The sequence below is a fragment of the Propithecus coquereli genome, unplaced genomic scaffold, assembly GCF_000956105.1.
Source record: "Propithecus coquereli isolate 6110/MARCELLA unplaced genomic scaffold, Pcoq_1.0 Scaffold388, whole genome shotgun sequence".
Lineage (NCBI taxonomy): Eukaryota > Metazoa > Chordata > Mammalia > Primates > Indriidae > Propithecus > Propithecus coquereli.
The window spans coordinates 1,131,984-1,143,508 of NW_012149596.1; the positions used below are offsets into that span (position 1 = coordinate 1,131,984).

Sequence of the window (11,525 nt, forward strand, 5' to 3'; positions counted from 1 at the left end):
ATCCCTTCCTTAACTCATCCCTTCCTTAACTAGCATCCCTTCCCTAACTAGCATCCCTTCCCTAACTAGCATCCCTTCCTTAACTAGCATCCCTTCCCTAACTAGCGTCCCTTCCTTAACTAGCATCCCTTCCCTAACTAGCATCCCTTCCTTAACTAGCATCCCTTCCCTAACTAGCATCCCTTCCCTAACTAGCATTAATGCGCCACAAGGTAATGCGCATATACAAAGCCTTTAGAACAGTGCCTGATATGCTGTAAGTGCTGGTGGTAGTTTCCGTTGTGTTGCCGTTTTTAATGAGCTAACTTCCCTGAGTTAATCAACCCGTTAATTAGAAAAGAGATAACAGGAGAGTGAATGAGACAATTTATACAAAGACTTCAGCATATAGTACACAGTAAGTGCTCAATAAGTGGCTGCCATCATCACTATCATCATCATTATTACTGGTCTATCCTCCCCCGAATTAACCAAGGATGTTAATCAGGAACCCAGGGAAGATTCCAGCATCACCAGGAAACTGGTGAGCAGGGATTGCCTCACCCCACCCCCCACCAGGGGCGTGGGACAGTGGTGGGGAAGGGGCAGGGCAGGATGGGGTGCGGACCGGTTTTCTACTGACTCACTTGCTTCTTTCACCACCATTCACCCCCCTCCCAATGCTCGTTAATTCACCTACACCATTCCCGCCTTGCTAGCGCTGTGCCATGCCTGGGTTAGAATCTCGCGACCACTTAGCCGAGGCTTGAATCCCAGCCATGCCCTGTGATCCTGGGAAAGTCTTCCATCCCTCTATGCCTCACATTTCCTCGTCTGTAAAATGGGAATAATACCGGTACCCACCACAGATGCTTGTCGTGAGCTTTAAATAAGATAAATTATGTTGAGTGCCTGGTACACACTCAGTGCTATATAAGTGCTGGCTATTTGCCTGTGTGTTTTGGGAAGAGTTGAGACCCAGGCTCTGGCCTCAGGCCACCTGAGTTCCAGTCTCAGTTCTGCCACATATTAACTCTGTGATCTTCGATAAGTCACTTAACCTCCTGGTGCCTCAGTTTCCCCTCCTTGTATTCCTCCTCATTCACCTGCCTCATCTCCCTCCACTGTGTCTACTTAATTTGTTTCCCCTCTGCCACCCCTCATCAGAGTGTCAGACACCAAGAAGGATTTTTGTGTGCCTGGCACACAGTAGATGCACAATAAATGTTGAAGGGCTGAACTAATTCGGGCTTCAGCCACGGGGACCTGGGGGATGTGGGTGACTGGTAGACTCTGGAGACTTTAGGGGACTGAACTGGGGGAATCCTGCCTCTATGCTCTCCACTGAGGCCTCCCGAAGGACCGGTGCCGAAGTGGAGATGGGGGAGGGGGCTGGCCAGGGGGAGGTTCGGGGGAGGGAGAGGAGGAGGGTGTATCTCTTCTCTCAGCCCTCGGCCCGCCCCTTGGCTTCTGCGCTGATGGTGGGCGGATGAGTAATGCATCCAGGAAGCCTGGAGGCCTGTGGTTTCCGCACCGCTGCCACCCCCGCCCCTCGCGTGGACATTTATCCTCTAGCGCTCAGGCCCTGCCGCCATCGCCGCAGATCCAGTGCCGAGAGAGACACCAGAGGTAAGCAGGGCCCTGGGTGGCCCAGCAGGGCCTGGGGCAGGGCTGGAGCTTGTGCGCTGGGGCCAGATGCCCTCTTCTTGGTCTGGGCTGCGAGTACCAGGACCGGGGGCTGGTCAAGGGGGAAGGGGGCCTGGGCTGGAAGTGCTTCCCCAATCCCCAAACTCCACACTTCTTTGAACCCCTGACATCCATCCTCAACTTTCCCAAACCCACGACCCCCTAATACCACTACTGCCTCCAACCCCCCAAATTTCCTCATTGCCCTCTAAATCCGCACCCCAAGCCCCTGCAGCTCCCTAAACTCTCCCAGCTCCTAAATCCCCCAAACTCCTCCATCCCCAACTTCCTAAGCCTCAAAACTTCCTCTGCCCCCAAATCCCTCAAGAACCCCATCTCCTTGAGCCCCCGAATCCCCAACCCCTTGAACCCCCAAACTCCCCCAGCTCCCTAAAGCCCCAATCTCCAAATTCCTCAACCTCCCTAAATTCCCACAGCCCTCTATATCTCTTAGTATACGCAAGCCCTAAACTCTCAACCCCCCTAAACTCCGCCAGCCCCCAAACCCCAAATTCCTCAACCTCCAGACTTCCCCAACCACTTTAAATCCTCAGACTTCCCCAACCCTCTTATTCCCCCAATGCCACAACCCCCCAAAGCCCCCAGCTCACTCAGTCCCTCAATCATTTAAACTGTACAAACTCCTAAACTCTCTCAACTCTCTAAACCCTTAAACCCCTCTGGGCTCCTCAACCCCCTTAAAATCCCCAAACTCCTCAGCCCCTCAAGCCCAAATCCAGTCCCCTAATGCCCCCACCCCTGCTGCTCTGGGGTAGGATGGGGCAGGCAGAGCAGCTGGGCTGGGGCCACCTGACATCCTCTCCCCGCACAGAACCTGCCATGGCCCCCGTTGCGCCCCTGGTCCCCGGCATCCTGCTGCTGCTGTGGCTAACATCCCCCAGTCGAGCCTGCACCTGCGCCCCGCCCCACCCGCAGACGGCCTTCTGCAACTCTGACCTCGGTGAGTCTGGACCCCACCCTGCCCACACACGCTGCTTTGCTCCCCCTCTCTCAGCCCAACAGGGCTCCCGATGGATGGCACTTCCCTCTAGGATGAGCCCACTTACCCCTGCACTTTACTTTGCTTTAGCCACACCGGCTTCCTCACACTTCCCTGAGTACGTCAGGCCCAAGCCCGCCACTGGGCCTTTGTGCTGGCTGCTCCCTCCACTTGGTACACCCTTCCCCCAGGTATCCACGTGGCTGACTGCCCCAAATGTCACCTTCTCAGGGTGGCCTTCCCTGACCACCCTGTTTAAAATCTTAACCCCTGCCCATTAGTACTCCTGATCCTCTGTTCAAGAGAAAAGTATCAGCGGTGCTTGTTAATAGCATGGTAAAGCAGACTTTGTCCAGGACCATCGCGATAGGTATAGATAGGGAGCACTGCCTTGCAGTGGGGCAGAGAGATTGGGCTCAACTCCGAATACAGCATTGGCCAGTGGGAGCAGGGTTGGGGGGGTCAGTGGCTGGAAAATCACTCAGAGGAAACATCAGGGGTAAAGGGGTTTCTGGCTAAACCGACCTAACAGAACTCTTGCTAAAAACAGGTCAGAGGGATCAGACATCACCTGCGGGGTGGTGCAGGGTGAGGAACCTGATCAGATAACAAGTGGGATCGGATATGGAGGATGATCAGATATGGAAGGTGCGGGCTTTCTTGCTAAACTGACTTAGCAAATTCTTTGCTAACTCAATTTTACAAGGACATGCACACACAGATGGGCCTAGGAGAAGGTTCAGGAGCCTGACTAAAATTTGGTCAAGTGAAGAATCTTTGTCACTCCCTTACGTAGCTCAGCTCTGTAATTCCCCATGACGTTTACTATCTCCTAACATTCCATATACTTATTTATTTTTTTGTTTTTAGTCTGTCTCCTTCTGGCTACAATGTTAGCTCCACAAGGGAAGGGATTTCTGTTTTGCTCCCTGTTGTGTCCCTAACACCCAGAACAGTGCCTGGCACATAGTGGACGCTCTAAAATATTCGTTGAGTGAATGAACAAAGGGATATATGAAAAAGGGCTTAAAGCAGTGTGTGGTAAGGAGTAGAGACTCCGTATATGAATGAATCAATTAACAAATGTAAATCGCTTAGTAAGCTGTCTGGTAACCCCAAATCCTTATTTACGTATGTACTTTGCTGGTATTATTATAATTATTTTCTTTTTATGGGCCCATTTGACTCGTTTTCTTCCCTGCAGTCATCAGGGCCAAGTTTGTGGGGACCGCAGAAGTCAACCACACCACCTTACACCAGCGTTACGAGATCAAGATGACCAAGGTATTCCCCGCCCCTTCCTCAGCGGTTCCTTACAGCTGCCTCCCCTTTAAAGTAGAAACCTCTGGCCACGACTTGGCGAGGTTATACGACTTCAGGGAAGAACGTGGAGTGGGAGGATTATGTCAGTAAAAGCGACACTTCCCCCCATTCATCAACAGATGTACAAAGGCTTCCACGCCTTGGGAGATGCCGCTGACATCCGGTTCGTCTACACCCCCGCCATGGAGAGCGTCTGCGGTTACTTCCACAAGTCCCAGAACCGCAGCGAGGAGTTTCTCATCGCTGGTGAGGCCCCGTCCCCCGCCCTGTGCCACGCCAACCCGTCCCTTGGGCGCGGCCTAGCAGCCGTCAGGGGGCGAGGCTCTGATGGGAACAGTCCCTGCTGAAACGGGGACCGACCTGATTTCAGCCTATCAGAAGGCCGGGCCTCTGCCAGTGGGGTCTGTGCGCCAAAGACGCCAATCACGGGCCGCGCAGCCCCCCGGCCGAGCCAATCAGAAGCTGCTCGTGGCTTTCCCCCTTCCTCCCAGGAAAACTGCGGAACGGGCTCCTGCACATCAACACCTGCAGTTTCGTGGCTCCCTGGCACGATCTGAGCCACGCTCAGCGCCGGGGCTTCACCAAGACCTACGCTGCCGGCTGTGAGGAATGCACAGTGAGTGCCCAGCCCCGCCCGCCACCTAGGCGTCGTTCCTGGGGCTCCTCCCCAAACCGGCAGCTGGCTTCTTGCTCCCTGCAGCTATTCCTTGTCCCTGTGGCTGCTCCCAAACCCTGGGGCCGTCTCTCGTCTCTCTTGCTATTCCCCCAAACCTGAGACTGCTCCCTTGGAAATTCTGGTTGTTCCTTTGCCCTGTGTCTCATACCTCGAGATTGCCTGATCCCTGGACCTTCTGCTGTTCCCTGTCCCTCTAACTCTCCCTCGTGACTATTCTGTAATCCCACTGTCCATTCCTGAGCCTCTGGGATTGTTTCTTGCTTCCCCAGAATGTTCTCCAAGAACCCAAAGTGCTTTTCCCCAATCCCACTGACTCTTCCTCAGCACATCTGGCTGTTGCTCTGCAGCTCTGACTGTTCAGACACCAGGGGGTGTTATATTCAACTTCCGGCTATTCCTAGACCATTCTCTGATGGCCCCGAATGTCCACTGACCCCAGTGACCGTTTCAGAGCCCTACTGGCTATCCCTATGCTTAAGGTCCCCACCCACCAACTATTCCCTACTACTGCCGCTTGTTCCCTGTTCTATGGGACAATCCCCAGGAGTTAGTCCCTGGTTGACTAACCCCCAGCGACTGTTCCCCAGCCACCATTCCAGGACACTGATCCTTTTGCTGGGTTACTGTCACCCCGCAGAGCCCAGTGACCACCCCCCCCCCCGTGGGAGAGGCTGTTCTTGGGTATGTACTCAGGTGGGGTGACACCAAGGCTCCCCAGCAGCTCAAGGTGATAGCTGAGGAGAGGTAGGAGGTGGAGGAGAAGGCCTCAGAGATGTGCCTCCCTCCTCCCTTCCAGGTGTTTCCCTGTTCATCCATCCCCTGCAAACTGGAGAGTGACACTGATTGCTTGTGGACAGATCAGCTCCTCCAAGGCTCTGAGAAGGGCTTCCAGAGCCGCCACCTCGCCTGCCTGCCACGGGAGCCAGGGATGTGCACTTGGCAGTCCCTGCGGCCCCGGATGGCTTGAATCCTGCCTCTGGTAGACGCTGAAGCCTGCACAGTGTCTGCCCCCTTCCCTCTCCCATCCTTCTCCCAGACAACGAAATAAAGAACTGCCACCAGCAGACACTGTCTCTGTGTAGTGCTTGGGAACAAACCCATGTCTCAGATGACCTGGTGGAAGCTCCCTGGGGCCAGTGCCGAGGGGGTGAGAAATGGCAAATGTTGGGTTATATTTTACATAAAATCTGATGTGTTCGTAGTAATTCTCAACACTGGCATTAGCACTGGAGATCTGCAACGTCAGTAATGGTCACTTAACCTGCATTATCAACTATAACTTGTTGAATCAATTGCTCTAGTCAATGCTTCAAAACATTTTTCTATACTAATTTATAATTGCTGTTCGCCCAGGGCTCTCTAGTTAATAAATTTTCCCCTGCTGACAAGTCACGGCCTTACTGGAATTCTCCATTCACAAATCTTGCCAGCTGACAAACTCATTGACAGATGCCCTATCGATTGGCAAATGGTTCTCATTGCCTCAAGCATTATCCTGATGTTGTCTAGTGAGAATGCTCCATCCGAATCTGTGGGTATTACTGTCCCCACCCTTAGGTTTTTGTATCATGAGTCTGACTTGTGTGAAAGGGAAACCCCCAGGGGACCCAGAGTCCCCCATAACCCCACCGGGGACTCCAGAAGATGGGGTAGCAGTGGCTCCCCACCCATGGCCTGCAGGAGATTCCTTGGAAGGCGTTGTTTGGAGCATAGGAGAGGTGGGACGAGGAGAAGGTATGACCACAGTCCCCAAGCCCTGCCCTCCTCCCCTGCCTCGAGTTCTCTGGCCAACTCTGAAGGAAATATTGATGGCAATGAAATGTAGTAGGGTTCAAAATTGGGACAAGCCAGGTATGCCAGCCTGTACCCTCCACACACACCCTCACCCAGCTGTCTTCTCTCTCAACCTGGGGTCTCTAGACCTAATCCTCACCTTTCTGGCTCAGCTTCCTCCATAAAAGCTGAGTGAGAGGCCCTCCTGCTCCCATGGCTGGGCCCAGTCCCTGGCCCCTGCTCGCTCCAAAGGTCCTGACTCAAGTGAGGCCCCTGGTAACCAGAATTTCCGACTGGTACAAACATTCAGTGGAGCATCCAAATGTCCTGTTCACCCGAACCTGCTTTAAAAAGGCCCCAATATATCTTCTTTGGTGAAGAAAGGACGCCCCAAATTCCCTTTCATCAGACTACCCACTGCTTCTACCAATAAGAACCCATGTCTCCAGGGCATTCTAGGTCACCAAGTGCAGCCCCCTGGGTCCTCTGTCCCAGAGCCTTTTGCACTGCTGGGAGGTTTTCCCAGGGCCCAAATTATCTCCTAAATCAGAATGGGCAGATTTTGAACATCCAGTACTTATCCATGTGAGCAGGGAATGCACATTTCAGCAACAATCTCTATGCCAACATCTACACTTGGTTATGCCTCAGGAGAGTCTGAACGCTGTCTACCAAAAGGGGCAAGTGGCAGCCTTTGCTGATGGGCACAACTGCAAGGGGAAAGGCCTGGGTCTTGGTATGACCCCAGTGACCTTGTCACTATTCCCTCAGCTGCCTACAAGAGTCTGGCAGCTGCTGGCAATTCACGAGACCCTAGTATCAGCTCCCTACACTCTTAAGCTGTTTTGTGACCTCAAGGCCCAATCTCTTAGCCCTCAGCCATTCTAAGACCTGGGAGGAAGATGAAGTAGCAGGTGGCAGTGCAAGGATGGAACCCAGTGTGGAGGCCATCCTCCTGCCAACCTGTCCACCTGCATGCAGGTGGGCCCTGTACCAAGACCCCATGCAGCATGGACAGGGCCCACCAGTATCTTGGGGCACACTACGGAGTCCAGAACAGCATAGAGGGCTACCTCCCCAGACACCTGCCATGAGCTCCTGGCAGGATCTGTAGCCCTCGGCTCCCCATATCCCTCATCACTGTTCTAGAAAGTCCATTAAAGCAAGTAAAGTAAGTACCCCCACACCTCTAGCATTCAGTGTGTCTGTGTGTGAACCTCTGTTTGGGACACTCTGACAGCCAAGAGGAATCACATGTGGGTCACAGCTGTGTGAGGTGTGCAGCACGAGGCCCAGCTCGGTGGGTAACCTGGGGACCCGCCATTCCCTCACCTGAGCCTCAGTCATTCTCCCTAAAAATGGGTATCACAGTCCCTACCTAGAATCCTCCAGAGGTCTGTACTGGGGTTGGAGGATGATTACGGGGTGTCTTTGCCCCTTGGATTTTTGAGGGGGCAAAACACATGAAACTCTCATAATAATCACTTAACGTGTCATGTTACCAACAGCGACTTAATTTCTAGACAGGCAGTGTTGCGTAGTCATTAGGAGCATGAACCCCGGAGCCAGGTCATCTACATTCAAACCCTGCCCCTTCCAGGTCCCAGCTCTGCGTCCTTGGGGCAATCATATTACCTTTCTGAGCCTCAGTTCCTTTGTAAAATAGGGACGAAAAGAATGCCTAACCCAAAGGGACAATGTACATATTAAATGAGATCATATACGTGAAGTGCTTGCAACAGTTCTAGGCATATAGCACTTATAGATATTAGCGATTAGTAGTAGTTATGGTAACTATAATTTAATTTATAACTTTAGTAGTGATAATTCTTATCAGTAGTAATTATTTACAATACTGCAAATAATGTTTGATATTAGGAAAGACAATATACAATATCAGAGATAATGTATAAGATTAGTAGCAGCAATTTAATGCCCACTTTGCCCCCAACACCTGTCTCCTCACCAAAATAAAAGCCCCTCACCCTGCTCTGGCTGAAAGAATGGGGTAGGTCTCTGAGACACAAAGGCCCGGGGTCCCTCTCCATTTTACCCCTCACAGACAAAGCTCCTTAATGGGGTCCTGAACCTCTGGTTCGTAGAAGCATCCGAAAACAAAGAGTGATGTGGTCAGAGCCACCTACACACTCACCCATGGCTGACGTCCATGAGGACAGGATCCCCCTCAGGCTCCTCATCGCAAGTCAGCCAACCTGTCCCCATCCTGTATGACTCCTCACCCCCAGGCCTCCCTCTGCCCTGGAACAAAGAGTCACCATCCCTGGGGCATTCTGCCCCCCACAAGAGCCCCCATCCCAGGAAACAATTTTAGCTCAGCACAGCAAATTCAGTCCCCAGCCCATGATGTCCTGAATCTTTGGGACTGGCCCCCTGGGGATCACAGTATGTCCTAGTCAAGGGATATACGGTCACACTTTACTGACCCTCGGCATGGCCTCTGCCCTCCAGGCTCTTTGAGTGATGGGAAGCTGCACTTCACGAGATGCAGGGGTGTGTCCTTGGAGGGGGCTCAGCGGGGAGCAGAGAAGGCCTTCCTGACTCTACAGGAAAGGCTGCAACTGGGCATCGAGTGGCTCCCCAGGTTTCCCGCAGCCCCAGGAGTCCCTGTTCTTCCCGCTCCCCACTTCCTCTTTCGAGTCCCTGCTCCCTGTCCCCTGCTCCTTCTGCATGTTCCCTTCTCTCCATCCCTGCTCCTCACCATTCCCTCTCCATTTGTGACTCCCTTTTACTGTCCCCTGTATAGTGTCACTGTCCCCTGGCCCCCACTGCCCTTCTCTTCTAGGAGCAGAAACTGGCAGAAGCACGTGAAAAGGCGCGGCACCTCCACTGCCTGAAGGGGTTCCCTGCCTCCCGCAAAGCCACGTACCTGAATCCCAACCTTGCACGATGTCCCTGCCTAGGGTGACATGAGTTTCTCTGAGCACCGGCAAGAAGAACACTAAGCCCCAAACTTGGCTGCCTTCTCTGGCGACCTGATGTCTGCTATTGAAACTTCACACGCAACAGCCTCCTGCCTCAGGCCCAGAATTCTACTTGGCCACAGTGAGCTGGTGGCTCTCCAACTTCCTCAAACTCCCAGACCTCCCCCAGCCCCTCAACAGCCCCCAGCCACCGCCCCAAGCCTCCCGAAGGCCATCAGCGGCTAAACGTGCTGAAGTTCTGGTCACGCTCTGTTTGTCGATGGGGGTGCAGGCGACAGGAATATGTTCACTTTGTGAAAATGCAATGAGCTGTGCGCTCATGCTCTGTCCCCTCTTCTGAAGTTGTTATATCTCAATAAACAAACGCCCTACCCTGTTAACGTCCGCCCTGCGCCCCCCTTTACTTCCTCACTCACTCCTGCCCTCGCTCCTTTGCACGAGTCCCACAGCCCTGCCCCTGCTCTCTCCCCAAAGCCCCCTTTCTTTCTCCACGCCCCAAGGACCACGAATCCTGGGCCCAGAGAAGGCCTTGGGGCTTGGACTCCAGCTGCCACATCGCGTGAGCCCTCCATAAATATCTGCTGCACTATAAGTCACCGAGTGGAGGCGGCCAATGTGGGGGGCGACTCCCTATTCCCATGGCAGCCCTCCCCCAGGTCTGCACGAGCAGGTTGTCGTGGGCAGACCGCCAGGCTGGGGAAGCTGGGGTGAGCAGGGTCTTCCATGTCTGCCCCACGCCCGGTGCTATTTAGATGCAGCTGAGCTGAGCAGCCCCGAGGGGATTCCGGGCAGCCTGCGACCCGGATGGCAATAGTTGGAGCATCAGTGCCAGAGTCCCACCCGCCACATGACGACGGAAGTTGGGCAACCTTCCCACCAAGGCTTCACAGTGATGCTCCTGCTAATCCAAGCCTCACTTTTGCCCCTCTGTGCCGCACAGTGGGGCAGAGGACAAAAGAGGAAAAAGTAGTGGCAAGCTGGCCTTCAGGGAGTCCAAGGCCTCTGCCACCTGTGCCCCCCGTTACCCACCATTAACTCTGCCTTCTTCCTGGCCTCTGAGGTCCTGTTCTGTCTGTCCCTGACAAAAATAGCCTCTACCCAGCTACAGAATAGCCAGGAGGTGCGACATTAATTCCAGACATCAGGAATTCATGAGAAAATGTAGTTATTAAGATAGTGTGGGCCGGGCGCGGTGGCTCACGCCTGTAAGCCTAGCACTCTGGGAGGCCGAGGCGGGTGGATCGCTCAAGGTCAGGAGTTTGAGACCAGCCTGAACAAGAGTGAGACCCCGTCTCTACTAAAAAAAAATAGAAAGAAATGATCTGGACAACTAAAAAAATATATATATAGAAAAAATTAGCCAGGCATGGTGGCACATGCCTGTAGTCTCAGCTACTCGGGAGGCTGAGGCAGAAGGATCGCTTGAGCCCAGGAGTTTGAGGTTGCTGTGAGCTAGGCTGACGCCACGGCACTCACTCTAGCCCGGGCAACAACAAAGCGAGACTCTGTCTCAAAAAAAAAAAAAGATAGTGTGGCATTGGTACAGGAAAGAGAGAAAGTGGCTAATAGAATAGAACAGAGAGTTCAGAAGCTGCCCCCACGCATCTATGAAATTTCAGTGTATGACAGAGGTGGCGTATGGGCTCAGTGGGGAGAAAGGGTGACCTATAAGGAAAAAGATGACCTGGATCCCTACCTACCTCACATTGTATATGAAAATCAATTTCAGATGAATAAAGAATTTAAGTGTCAAAAACAAAGATTTACTATTAATAAAATGTCCCTTTTTGCCCTAGTGACTTGAGTCACTACTTTTATCATATATGAAAATTCCATATGTACATGGATTTATATCTGGACTTTTAATTTTTCTTCCTTTAATCTGTCAGTGTGTCTGTTCATGAGTCAGCATCAGACTGTTTAAATGATAAAAGCTTCATAATATGCCTGGTGGCAGAGGTGTCAGACTCCCTGCAGTCTGGGAGGGTCAGTCCCCTCTTTGCTCTTATTTTTCAGGGTTCTCCTGGTTTTTCTTGCATGTTTGCTTCTCCATATGAACTTTACTTATCAACTTGTCCATTTCCAGATATAAGTTTGTAGGTATATTTTGGGGGATCGCATTAAGTTTATAATTTTTTTTTTTTTT

At 52.6% G+C, this 11,525-nt stretch overlaps 2 protein-coding genes across 3 annotated transcripts in view; one reads left to right on the top strand and one right to left on the bottom strand.

Moving 5' to 3' along the window:
• Nucleotides 1-11,525, bottom strand: part of SYN1 (synapsin I) — a 43,372-nt gene that overhangs the window by 8,523 nt on the left and 23,324 nt on the right. The window lies entirely within an intron of this gene.
• On the top strand, nucleotides 1,390-5,728 carry TIMP1 (TIMP metallopeptidase inhibitor 1). Its single transcript, XM_012652332.1, has 6 exons — nucleotides 1,390-1,608; nucleotides 2,498-2,626; nucleotides 3,870-3,949; nucleotides 4,108-4,234; nucleotides 4,480-4,604; nucleotides 5,461-5,728. Exons 1-6 carry the CDS (start codon nucleotides 1,476-1,478, stop codon nucleotides 5,629-5,631), a joined length of 765 nt encoding a protein of 254 aa, XP_012507786.1. The 5' UTR covers nucleotides 1,390-1,475; the 3' UTR covers nucleotides 5,632-5,728.